The sequence below is a fragment of the Gossypium raimondii genome, chromosome 10, assembly GCF_025698545.1.
Source record: "Gossypium raimondii isolate GPD5lz chromosome 10, ASM2569854v1, whole genome shotgun sequence".
NCBI classification, from domain to species: Eukaryota; Viridiplantae; Streptophyta; class Magnoliopsida; order Malvales; family Malvaceae; genus Gossypium; species Gossypium raimondii.
Window position 1 is genome coordinate 52,108,875 of NC_068574.1, and position 13,773 is coordinate 52,122,647.

General features: G+C 32.4%; 1 protein-coding gene across 1 annotated transcript; it reads right to left on the reverse strand.

The window, feature by feature from the left end:
* Positions 1–12,567: 12,567 nt before the first annotated feature.
* On the reverse strand, positions 12,568–13,107 carry LOC105775575 (wall-associated receptor kinase-like 2). The gene has a single exon (XM_052622504.1). The coding sequence runs from the start codon at positions 13,105–13,107 to the stop codon at positions 12,568–12,570; it is 540 nt and encodes a 179-aa protein (XP_052478464.1).
* Positions 13,108–13,773: the final 666 nt, after the last annotated feature.

The following is a 13,773-nucleotide window of genomic DNA, read 5'->3' on the forward strand; positions in this document are numbered from 1 at the left end:
GAAGAAGTCAAGATTTGGGGAGATCGGGCAAAATTGGTCTTTCTTAGTCTTTGTTCTGTTCTTGTTACACGACAACGAGCAAAGAGGGGCAGCTGTACAGCCCAATTTTAGCCCGGGCCAACACCAAATGAACCCACAGCCCAAATTTTAAAACCCTAAACGGCTCAATAGGGCCCAAAAGACTAAACAGCATCAGAGAACCCAAGGGTTTCCTCCTTTTCTTTGCGTCGCTGCCTTCATGTTCAGTGTCGGCGTGCACATCCCTCGAGGGCTGCCTCTCTTGCACCAAAATGGTAAAGGTTAGCCTTTCTCCTCTGTCAGCGCCTGCGAACATGAGAAAAGAGGCATAAACAGCGTAAGAAAAGGAAAAGAGACAGAATAGAAATAGTAACAAAAATAAAGCGAAACAGGAGCCAAAAATAGTCAACATAGAAGTGTAAAATCAGCTGTAAAAAGCCACAAATACTGTAATTTCGGGGAGGGAGTATTGAAAAAAGAAAAGCCCAAATAGATTCAAAGAAAAGAATGTTTTTTTTTTTATTTCGAAATAAATAGAGGAATATTGTTAGATAAATAAAAAGGGGATTTTGTTACCTTGAAGGCCTTAATCGGAGACTCCTCCAGTCTTGAGGGTGGTTGAGTCAGTGGGCTCACCGAAAAACCCCACCGACGGCGAGAGGAAACCGAAAGTTTTTTAGATTCCTTTTCTTTTTCCAGTCGTTTTTTATTTTGCGAGCCCTTTGAACAGTTTTAACCCCAAATCGGGGCTCTACTCGAAGAAAAGAGTAAACAGGTGATCTTTTCAAACTTTAGGGCACTGCGTCTTGGCAAAGACGGCACCACACTGACACCATGGTCGATGAGGTGGCGACTGGCTAGGGTTATGGCCGGACGCGGGGAGGCTTGAGAGAGTTTTGAAAGGTTTTTTGAAGTTTTTTTTTAGAAGAAATAGGTTAAATGAAATTTTTTGTAAAAATTTTGGTTTTTATAACTTATCAAAATGGCATCGTTTTGATTTAATGACTCCAGACGCTAAACGGCGTCGTTTTGATGCGAAATGGGCTGAACCGATCCGACCCACCAGAGGATCCGCACGTTTTCGACTTTTGGGCTATTTGTGTGCGCGATCCTTCTGCTTTTGCAACGTGTTGCGATTTAGTCTTTTTTCTTTATTTTCTTTTATTTTAATTTAGCAGCATAGTTTTAATTATGTTTCATTTTAGTCCCACGCAAAGTGATGCGTTTTGGAGGGTGGGATATTTACTATTTTGGTCCCTCCATTTCATTCGCGCACTCAATATAGTCCTTTCTTTTAATTATTTTCGAATCCGCCCCATATTTTTCGTTTTTAATTCAATTTGGCCCTTTTTTTGTTATTTTGGTTATTTTCTTATTAAAGTTAATAAATTTGCTATTATTATCATTATTATTAATTATTATTACTACTATTTACTCATTCATACTTTTTTTTTAATTTCAAATTTCTTTATATATATACATACTTATATATTTTTTTATATTTTATAATTTTATATAAATATATATCTTTTTATCTTTTATAATTTTATTCATTTTCTTTATTTATTTATTTACGTTTTCATTATTATTTTAAAAGAATGTTTTAATTTTATTTGCTTATATACTTGTTATTTTGTATGTTATTGAATTGTCCGTTTTATTTATCTTATTTTTGTTGCTCTCGCTCATATTATTTTTATACCATCGTATTCAATATTGTTTTGTACGTATATTGACACCGTGTTTCATTCCTACTATTTTGTAATTTTATTCAATGCATAAATTATGATTTTTTTAATAAGTAAAATCTCGTGTTTAGATTCGAGAAGGTCGTACCCTAACTTACGGGGTTTCGATTTTTATAATAAATCTAAATACACGAATCTTTCAAACTCAAGTTTTAAACGATCTTGGGAATTAAGAAAAGATCGTGTCCTAACTTACTGGGCGTGATCCCTTTTTTAAATCCGAGATAGCTAAATACTTTTTAAATAAGTAAATTTTTGGCATTCATTCGCGCATCGGGAATTCAAGACATTGTGTCCTAACTTACTGGATATAATTCTCTTTCTCGAATAACGTGAAATATGCCATTTTCCCCAAAATTTTCAACATTTCAATAAAGGATCGTATTTTAAATATCTTCAAAGTTTTCAATTTACGACACTACGACATTAATTAATCAACTAGGTACCAATTTTGGGCGTTACGAGGGTGCTAATCCTTCCTCGTACATAACCGACTCCCGAACCCATTTTTCTGAATTTCGTAGGTCAAAATTGTTGTTTTAATAAAATCAAATCGTTTATTAAAAATAACCACTTTTCGAGGTGACCCGCTCACACCTCATCAAAAAGGATTGGTGGCGACTCCCATTTTTGTTTTCGTTTTCAAAATCCAAGTCTACCTCCGTTTTACCAAAAAAATGGTGTCAACAAATACAAATAAGGAGAACGGGATTTTTAGATTCGGTGAAAAAAGTGTCGCCCCTCAAATGTTGCATTCGAGAGTTAAATATGTAGAAGCTGGGTAGTGAGGAATGATAAGGTGGCAAGTAATCAATTGCATGATTCGGCTGAGTTGAAATTGGCAATGGAAGAGTTGGATTGTGGCCTTGAAAGGAACCCAGATAGAACTCTAATGGAGGATGATTCTCAATCTGTTAAGAAAGTTATGGTAATTGAGGATACCTGCAGTAATGAGGTAAATTGTTAGTTCTGTTGTTCAAGGCTCGTAATTTGTTCCTCTTATTATCATTGTGGTTTATGAACACAAAAATACTATGTTGGGGTTGCCTAGGAGTTGGGCACCTTCAGTTCTATAATTTTGTGAAGGAATATAGAAAGGATTTTTCTCCTGATTTGTTTGGTTTGCTTGAAACTCGGGTAACTGGTGTTAAGGCTGATGGTGTAACAGGCCAATTTTATTCGGCCCAAACCCAAACCAAATAGATAAAACAACAAAACAAAAAAAAATAAAGTCCATTTACAGAAGCCCAAATACAAAAAAAAACCTAAAAGCCCAAAGCTCACTATCTAAACCTAAAACAGAAAATTCTAATTCCCCTAAACCTCCAGCTGTTGCCGCTCCTCTGCCTTTGTCACATCAGCAAGCGCCCTGCTCGAGGTCTGCCCTTCTTTCACCAAAATGGCAAGGCATGGTTCCCATCGTCATTGACCTTGCCGCAGAAACCTGCAAAAAAGAAAAAAAAAGGAAAAAATAAAAGCAAAAGCAAAACAATGTAGCCAGAGAAAGAATAATTAAAAATAATATATTGTATATTCAATGCGACTATAAAGCCGCAACCACTATATGTATTCTTTTAGACACAAAGAAATTCAACAAAAAAATCCAAAAAATAAAAAAGGTGTTCTTTTTATTTTCAATCCAAAAAATCCACTATTTATTTTCTTTTCTTTTTATAAAAAAACATAAAAAGTAAAAAACAATATTTTTAAAAAAAACTTACCGCGTTGTTTCTACTCCCATCTCTGTCGGTAGAGGCTCTTTGCCGATTCGAGGCGTCTCCAAACCCATTAGGATTCATCGATGGCTTCGTCGGAGAAAAGAAACTGAAAGGTTCTTAGGTTTTCTAGGAATTTGGGTAAAGTTTTATGGGTACTTGAATTCGGTAATGGAAGTCGAAAGGATCAAAATTGGGCATTTTGGGTATTTTTAGCCATCGGAGGCGGTGACCACCGATGATCGTGGTCGTGGTGGCCCTTATAATTGGAGGGGAAGGCCTCTCGAGAGAGAAAAAATAAGAGTGAATGGAGTTTTTTTTTAGAGGCTATTAAAATGATTATTATTTTTTTTAGTTTTTTAACTTAAATAAGCTTTCCAAAACGACGTCGTTTTGGTCGTGGCTTCAAACGCCCAAAATGGTGTCGTTTTGAAGCTTGACCCAATGACCCGATTCGGATCCCTTGGGTTCCATGTGTTTTCGTAGAAGGGGTCTAATTGCTGCTTAAGTCCCTCCGCTTTTAAGCATCATTTAATATGGTCCTAATTTTTATTTTTTCCTTTTTTAATTACGCCAATTAGTTTCAATTTGTTTCCATTTTAGTCCTCCGACTGTTGACCCCTTTTGGGAATGACACGTGTGCTGAGCTGGGGGAAAATATCCTCCTGGGTCCATGAACATTTTCATTTTGTTTAATTTAATCATTTAATCATTTTTTTTGTTTTTTGTTTTCTTGAAATTTTGACTTCAATTTTTTGGGGGGGTTTTCAATTTAGTCTTTACTTCTAGATTCGGTCCCTTTATTTTCTATTATTTAAATTCCAGCATGCTTAAATTTTATTTATTATTTTCTTTCCTTAAATTACGGATTTTATAATTTTACCTCAAATTTCCCAAATTATTTTCTTTTAGTCTTTTATTTACTTCTTTTTTAAAATTTGCCCTTTAAATTTTGTTTAAATTTCAATTTAGCCATCTATTTATTTCATTTAACATGTTTATTTCTTTTAATTCCTTGCACTTTTAATCTTTGTTATTTATATTTTTGCCCTTTAAATTGTATAATTTATTATTTAGTCCTTAATTATTATCATTAATTATTATTAGTGCCAATTAACTTTTTCAACATTATTATTAGTCATAGTATATTGCATTATTTACGTCCTTATGACATCATATAAAATATTTAAACATGTTCGTGTATCTTATGTAATGTTTTATGTTCGAATAAGTCCATAGCATGTCATATTAGAAGTTTAATTTTCACACATTGTGTATTTAGCAATTTGAATCAAGGCGATATTCTTTATTTCGAGGATTTGAGAAATTGCAACCTTAACTTATGGAGTACGATTTTCTCCTTGAAATAAAAAAACAATTTATCTAAAATTAAAATAATACAACTTCACCCCGGGAACATAGCAAATTTAAGTGGTGTCCTTGACTACTATAACTTGAATTCAAATCACACCTAAAACGATGAACATTTTTAACCATCAAACTATCATATGCTACAAATTCACCCCGGGAACATAGCAAATTTAAGTGGTGTCCTTGACTAGTTGCTTTTTCTCCGGACTTATGCATCGGGTTGTTGACTCCAAGTCTTCGTCTAAAATTTATTATTTCTTTCGTAATTGTATAATTTCCATGACAAGTCGACTCAACTCCAAGTCTTCGTCGTTTGTGTTTTTCCTTTTTCCTTTTGCTTTATTGCTTTATTATCTCATCATAATTAGAATCATCATTTTATACATCAATAATTTGAATGTTTAAATACTACAAATGATTGCTGAGCAAATAAAATATTATTAATTTCATGATTAGTTTTTTTTAATCTATAATTTTATTTAAATTAAGAAATTGTTTTTGGAAAGTGATTTGGTGAAATTTTTAATCTATAAAATTTTATAAAAAGTGATTTTAATCTATATACAAAAAGGATTAAGTTAAATTAATTTCTCAATTTTTATAAAACAAAAAATCAAATTCTTACATAATTAAGGGTATGCAAGAGCAGTACTTGAATTCAAATTACGTGCTTACATAGGGTTTGCCGTCCGATCCTAAGTTAGATGTCCACCTGAACAGATTAAGGTAAAACATAGGGTGAGCTACCGAGCATCACGTATAACATAACTCAGATATAAATAAACAGATCTTATTATATAAATCATAGTAATGTAAAGAACTTAATAACAATTTTATAACTAATATGGAACAGATCTAGAGTATCACGAAGATTCCACAATAGTAGTACAACAGAACCGAACAAAACCGAATGAAGCAGAACATAGCAAATCAAGTAGGGTAGAACCGAACGGAGTAGAACAGTATAGAACAGATAGAAGTTGTTTGTTATGCAGTATAGAACGGAGGCGACGGTCACCGACATCGATGACCGGTGGTCGCGGTGGCCCTTGTAATTGGAGGGGAAGGCCTCTCGAGAGAAAAAATAAGAGTGAATGGAGTTTTTTTTTAGAGGCTGTTAAAATGATTATTATTTTTTTTAGTTTTTAAACTTAAATAAGCTCTCCAAAACGACGTTGTTTTGGTCTTGGCTTCAAACGCCCAAAACAATGTCGTTTTGGAGCTTGACCCAATGACCCGATTTGGATCCCTTGGGATCCGCGTGTTTTCGTAAAAGGGGTCTAATTGCTGCTTAAGTCCCTCCGCTTTTAAGCATTATTTAATATGGTCCTAATTTTTATTTTTTTCTTTTTTTAATTACGTCATTTAGTTTCAATTTGTTTCCACTTTAGTTCTCCGACTGTTGACCCCTTTTGGGAATGACACGTGTGCTGGGCTAGAGGAAAATAACCTCCTGGGTCCATGAACATTTTCATTTTGTTTTAATTTAATCATTTAATCATTTTTTTTGTTTTTTATTTTCTTGAAATTCGGACTTCAATTTTTTTGGGGGGTTTTCAATTTAATCTTTATTTCTAGATTCGGTCCCTTTATTTTCTATTATTTAAATTCCAGCATGCTTAAATTTTATTTATTATTTTCTTTCTCTTAAATTATGGATTTTATAATTTTACCTCAAATTTCCCAAATTATTTTCTTTTAGTCATTTATTTACTTTTTTTAAATTTGCCCTTTAAATTTTGTTTAAATTTCAATTTAGTCATCTATTTATTTCATTCAGCATGTTTATTTCTTTTAATTCCTTGCACTTTTAATCTTTGTTATTTATATCTTTGCCCTTTAAATTGTATAATTTATTATTTAGTCCTTAATTATTATCATTAATTATTATTAGTGCCAATTAACTTTTTCAACATTATTATTAGTCATAGTATATTGCATTATTTACGTCCTTATGACATCATATAAAACATTTAAACATGTTCGTGTATCTTATGTAATGTTTTATGTTCGAATAAGTCCATAGCATGCCATATTAGAAGTTTCATTTTCACACATTGTGTATTTAGCAATTTGAACCAAGGCGATATTCTTTATTTCGAGGATTTGAGAAATTGTATCCCTAACTTATGGAGTACGATTTTCTCCTTGAAATAAAAAAAGCAATTTATCTAAAATTAAAATAATACAGTGTTGCAATAATGTAACGTGAAAATATTTATTTATATAGGGTATACATATAAATAATTAGTATTTTTCATAAAGATTTTGCTTTTTAGAAAGCTACAAATTCACCCCGGGAAGACAGCAAATTTAAGTGGAGTTACTGTATTTGTTTTGCTTTTTCCTCTGGACTTATACATCGGGTTGTTGACTCCAAGTCTTCGTCTAAAATTTAATATTTCTTTCGTAATTGTATAATTTCCATGACAAGTCGACTCAGCTCCAAGTCTTCGTCGTTTGTGTTTTTCCTTTTTCCTTTTGCTTTATTGCTTTATTATCTCATCATAATTAGAATCATCATTTTGTACATCAATAATTGGAATGTTTAAACCCTACAAATGATTTCTAAGAAAATAAAATATTATTAATTTCATAATTAGTTTTTTAATCTATAATTATATTTAAATTAAGAAATTGTTTTTGAAAGTGATTTTGAAAAATAAAATATTTTTAAAAAGTTTAATATAAGATTTAAGTATTTATTATTATTGTCAAAAATATTTTTAAAATAAAATATTTATTTTAACATGATATTGTGAAGTGAAATTATGCATTTAAATGTTTATTTGATTGAGAAGCTTTATTTTAACAGAGAAAGACACATTAATTATTATCATAAAAATCTAGTAGCGAAGAGATATATCAAGACTCCTAAATTAGTAATACCAAAAATAACCAAAGATGCACTATAATAATCATCCACTAAAAGAAACAACTAAGAAACATTCAAATAGAATTATTGTTACCGCTACCATTATTGGAGAACTCCAAATAGCATTTATTTATAGACATATTTTTGTCAGTAGCACCTAGTAGAACTTATTTGCTAAAAATTATTTAAAATATTAATAATTTTCATTTAGATTTGACTTTTCTAGATGAAAATGCTAAAATTTAAGATGAAATTACTAATATGATGTAAAAATATTGAAAATAAATAATATCTTTATTTTATATAATCTTTTCCAAAAATATGTCTTTGTTCTCGCTTCCATTTTGATGGTTGAAATTAAGTAACTTTTGATGTTGATAATAATTTAAAAAATTTATATTTTAAGTTATTATGATTAAGTTACTTTGAAGCTTTCATGTAACACTCCAAATCCAGCCTAGAAGTTTAAGCCAAATTTGGATGAGTTATACCAACGTATTGAAAATTGATTTCTTTTCGGAGTTTTAACAGAAATTCATTTTAGTCAATTTGGGTGGTTTTGTAATTTCGTGTTAGAAATTGACATATACTGTCGAAATTATCAAAAGAAAAGCAAGGCAAACCCAAAAGATCAAATCCTAGTTATATCCGTGTATAACAATCCGAGCTCCTGTACACTGTCCAGTCCTAAGTTAGATGTCCACCTGAACAGATTAAGGTAAAACATAAGGTGAGCTACCGAGCATCATGTATAACCAAACTCATATATAAATAAACAAATCTTATAATATAAATCAAAGTAACGTAAAGAACTTAATAACAATTTTATAACCAATATGGAACAGATCTAGAGTATCACGAAGATTCCACAACAATAGTACAACAGAACCAAACAAAACCGAATGAAGCAGAACATAACAAATCAAGCAGGGTAGAACCGAATGGAGTAGAACAGTATAGAACTGATAGAAGTTGCACGTTATGCAGATGTTGTAATTTTCAAACAAATCAGAATATAGATTTATCAGAAAACATCCTACCCAAACTCCACTACACACCAAAATAGAGTTCTCCTAAGAACTTATCCTTCCAAAACACACCAACAAAGTCATTCCAAGTTGCCCGACAATGATGGCTTGTCAATATGCAGTTAAACTGCCAATCAAATATATATGGTCAAGCCACTAAATAAGCAGATCATTAACTACCAGTACAAAATCTTTCTCCTTTAACATCAACCCAAGTCCCATGCACTGTGTCATGGCATGCATATACAGAATTAGAGTAATGAGCATGTAAGACATGCTATATTTCAATAACAGAACCAGTGAACATGAGAACCCATATTTTGTAAAACAGACTTATCAAACCATAACAGATCATATCAGATTTGCCATGAAGTCACGTGCATGGTTGTAACTCAGAATCAGTAACAATCAATCTAACACATTCAAATATCGCATATTCTCCATCAACAGAATAATGCAAAAGCGTACCAACAAACTTAACAGAATACAGATCGTACCTGAATAATTCACACACATCAAACAATAGTACATTACGTTCTAATGGATCCTACTCACTTAGGTTCAAACATAATAGACATACGTGCAGATCACTAGTTGTTCATCATTAAATATCAAGTTATATATCCTAATTCAAATCATACGGGCCCTACAGTAGGGATGTGTTCATCTCGAACAACGTTTATGGCCCAAGAGAAACAGTCCAAATATTAGTCCACACGTCCTAGATAGTTGGTGTGTATGCCTCCACTTGGTCTCGCACACACCCGTGTGCTTGTCCGTATGTCCCACACAACCTGACACATGCCCGTGTTACCTGCTTGTGTGGTCCCTGCATTCAGTGAGTTACACGACTTGAACACACGCTCGTGTCTTTAGCCCGTGTGAACCCTGCATAACACATAACCATACATGGCCTGGGCACGTGCTCGTGTGCCTCTAATTTTCCTGAATAGTGATTACAAGGCCTGACACACGATCGTGTGGCTCACACAGCCTACCACACGGCCGTGTGGTATCAACAGTTCCATTTTTTGACGACTAAAACTCGAAGAAGAAAGGGTTTCTGGTACCACCTGATACGGATTCGATGCAGAAGCAACAAGGATGAATTCCCATTCCTAAAACGACATTACAACAACAAATTAGACGAATTATTCAAAACAATCGTTAAGATTAGCATCCAAACCCGAAATGATGTCGAAGAACTTTGCCACGGAATCTCAAAACGAAAACTAGCGCTTCTCTTTGCACGAAATCAACAGTGCAAACTTAGAACGTTGGAAGAACATTACTCTTGAGAGCTTCGTCTGGCAAAGACTTACACAATCAGAATCCATCCCAAATGAAAGGAACGTAACTTTGACCATCATCAAACTCAAGCAAATAATACTTGACAAAGAACACTTACAGTTCGATTGAAGATTAATCGCACAAAGGAACTTGATGTAACCGATACAGAAGAATTCAAGAGCAAGAGAAAGGAAAGAGTATATTTGAATGGAAGAGGAGAAAAAAATTGAAGGAGAAAAGGACATTCTCTACATATCAGAACAGGAAGTTAGTTAACTTTTTTTCTTTAAAAATCAAACAAAACAAACTAATACGAAATAGCGCAAAATATTTTCTCATTGCTTGAGCAGAAACTCGAACACAAGACTAAAAATATACAAAAGCTTAGCCATTGAACCAACAGGCTCATTCTTAATATTAATTACACACAATTAACTTATAAATTACATATTCCAAGGTAAGGGTTTAACCAAAATAGTAAAATTTCCAAAAATAGGATTTGAACCCAAAACCTCACATACATATCCAGAACATTTAACCACCGAACCAAATCAATTTACTTGTAAAAAATTTCCAAAGCCTAAATTCAAATCGAGGGATGACCTTTTTTGGTCTCAAATCCAATTTCTTCTAACCCAATTTTTGGGATGTTACATTCCACGTCATGTGGGAAAATATGCAACACATTTTATACTTTTCCACGTGATTATGAATCCATCATTCTTCACGAAAATTGGGATATTAGATAGTAAAGGGTAGTGTGGCCCCTCTACTCCCTTCCTCAACACTTTAACAACACCTTATGTCTCATTTCCCCAACAAAGACGCCTTTCATTGTATTCCTTTTAGAAAGGAATAATATACTACCAAGTTTCTTTTTGAAGAGTATACTACCAATTTTTTATTAGTTATGTTTTGGTAAAAATACTATGGAGGACTCTTATTAAAAGGTAGATTGTATTTTAGCTCTTTTACTTAAAAAATAATCAAATTAATTCTTGTATATTAGATTAAAGAGCAAATTGGTCATTTCTATTCAAAATTTCATCCACTTGTACTGTTAAAAGTTAATGTGATTGTCAGAATAACTAAACAATGACATGTGACGTACCATGTGTATATCATGTTGACATACCGAGACCAATTTTTAATATAAAAAATGGGTGAAATTTTCAACAAAAAAGGCTAATTTGCTCTTAGATCTATTTTATAGGGATTAATTTGCCCATTGTTCAACTAAAGGAGGTAAAATGTAATCTATCTCTTAACACAAGGACCTCTAAGATAATTTTACATGATGTTTTCTACATTTTATAATAGAATATATGAATAGTTATTAAGTTCTATTTATTTATTTTTTGAAAGAATCGGTAATTCTCTTGATCATAAAAGTCTAGTGGATGAGAGATATATACATACCACTAAATTAGTAGTACCAAAAAATTACCATAGAAGAACCATAGTAATCAACCACTAATAATAGCATCCTACTTCATCACCGTCAAATTATGCTAAGAATGAACTCCGATTAACAATGATAATGCTTGAGACCCTAAAAGACTCTTTGGTATTACTGATTGCACAAAACTAATCTCCAAGATTAAATTAATAAATGTTAGGTTGGCCAACCTCCTCCGAAACTTCTTGGAAACAAAACTACCAAAAAAGCTAAAATAAACAACTAAAAAAAATTCAAAACTAAAATTACTAACACTATAAGCTCTTTCAAATAAAACAGAATGGATTATTGTCATCACCACCATTATCAGAGAACTCCATACTTTGAGTTTATTTATAGACATATTTTTTTTCAGTAACACTTAGTAGAACTTATTTGCCAAAATTATCATCATGAAAGCAGTTAAAAAGCCAAGAGGAAGGGAAAAAACCAAAAGAAGATGTCACGATGAAAATGGGCAAAAAGATGTGATTATTAACTTTTATATCTAATGAATAGTAATTTATAAATTCGTACAGTTAGAATGAATCATGTGATGTCACATGATTCATTGCACGCCACTTTTTATATGTAATTATACATGAATGTATATAATTATCATATTATAATGTACCTTCTTTTATTAATGATATAAAATTATAAAAGAATGTATATTATAATTATTCATAACTGATCATCAGAGGTGGTGTGGGAGACGATGCAATTGTCAGTAATAGTGGCTTTTCTTGAAGCTTCAATTTCATTGACAAATTAAGGTCAAAGTCATCACCAAGATAGAATCAGAATAGAAACTTAGAGATCTTGTACTAAATTGGATTCCAACATAAGTGGATGAACCTCTGATTTTGATGTAGATGTTATGTTGCAATTGGGATAATGTTCTGTTGAGAAATGAAGTGAAATCCCAACACTCAACTGATTTTCTTACAATGACCTCAACTTGTTTCTGTTGATCAATGGGGATGTAGTCACCTTCTCGAGTTCTATGTTTCTCGAGTTCCATGGCCACTTTTTTCATTGTTGGTCTATATCTCCTATCTAAGTTCAAGCATCTTTTCGCAGGTTAAGCAACTGCTACTACTTCATCACTTTGACCGTCCTTCCCAATTTCAACATCAACAATATCCAGCAGATGATTTTCTTCCACCGACGACATAAAATATGAGACTAAGCCTCTCTTTTCTTGCGATCTGAATGTCGAGATTTCCTTTTTTCTAATTAAGAGCTCGACAATAATCACTATGAAATAATAAACATCACTCTTTTCAGTAAATTGAGTTGACTGAAAGTATTCAAGATCCAAGTACCCAAAAGTCCCAAGCACTTGAGTGGTCAAATGAGGTTGATCAATGTCAATTGATCTAGATGCTCCGAAGTTTGATACTTTTGCTCGAAACTTTTCATCTAGTAGTATGTTACTAGACTTGATATCTTGATGATAAATGGGGGTGGATGCAAATGAGTGCAAGTAAGAAATTGCACTCGCAACCTCCACTGCAATGTGTAATCGAATATCCCATGACCTCGAGTACTCTTCATTAAAGTCATGAATGAGATGGCAAAGGGTTCCATTAGGGATGAACTTATAAATAAGGAGGGGCATTTCGGTCTCCAGGCAACAACCTAGTAGCTTGACAATATTTTTGTGATCAATGTGAGAAAGAATAAAGATGTCATTGATAAATTTTCAAGGTGCCCTTCGTTTACAGTCTTGGACTTCTTTACTGTAACAATTTTCCCATCAGGCAACATTCCTTTGTAAACCATGCCTTAGCCAGCACAACCCAAGATTCTATTCTTATTAAATTGATCAGTAGCTATTTCTAACTCTTTGGAACTGAAGAGTTTAGCTTTATCCAGACCACCTTCATTTGAAGACATCTTTTTCTGAAACAATAACCCACCATTTTTAATTTAATATTATTAAATTTTCTAATTTAACTTGAATAATTTCACTCGATTCGATTGAATGCTCACCCTTAATTCAATTTATTCAAAAATTCAAATAAGAAAAGGTAAAACTACATTGTTTTGATAAATGTTTACCCAATAGTCTTACTTTCCTTCCCGAATCACCCCACTTTCCCTTTTTCGTTTACTCAAAATTAATCTAAAAGCTAGTACTTCGTCTACTAGTTAAATAATCGATCCATGTAATTGCAACATTAAGTATAAATAATAAGATTTATTAACTCAACTAATAATAAGATTTATTAACTCGACTCGACTCAAATTCTTTTAACTCAATTCAACTCGATTAAAAAATTCA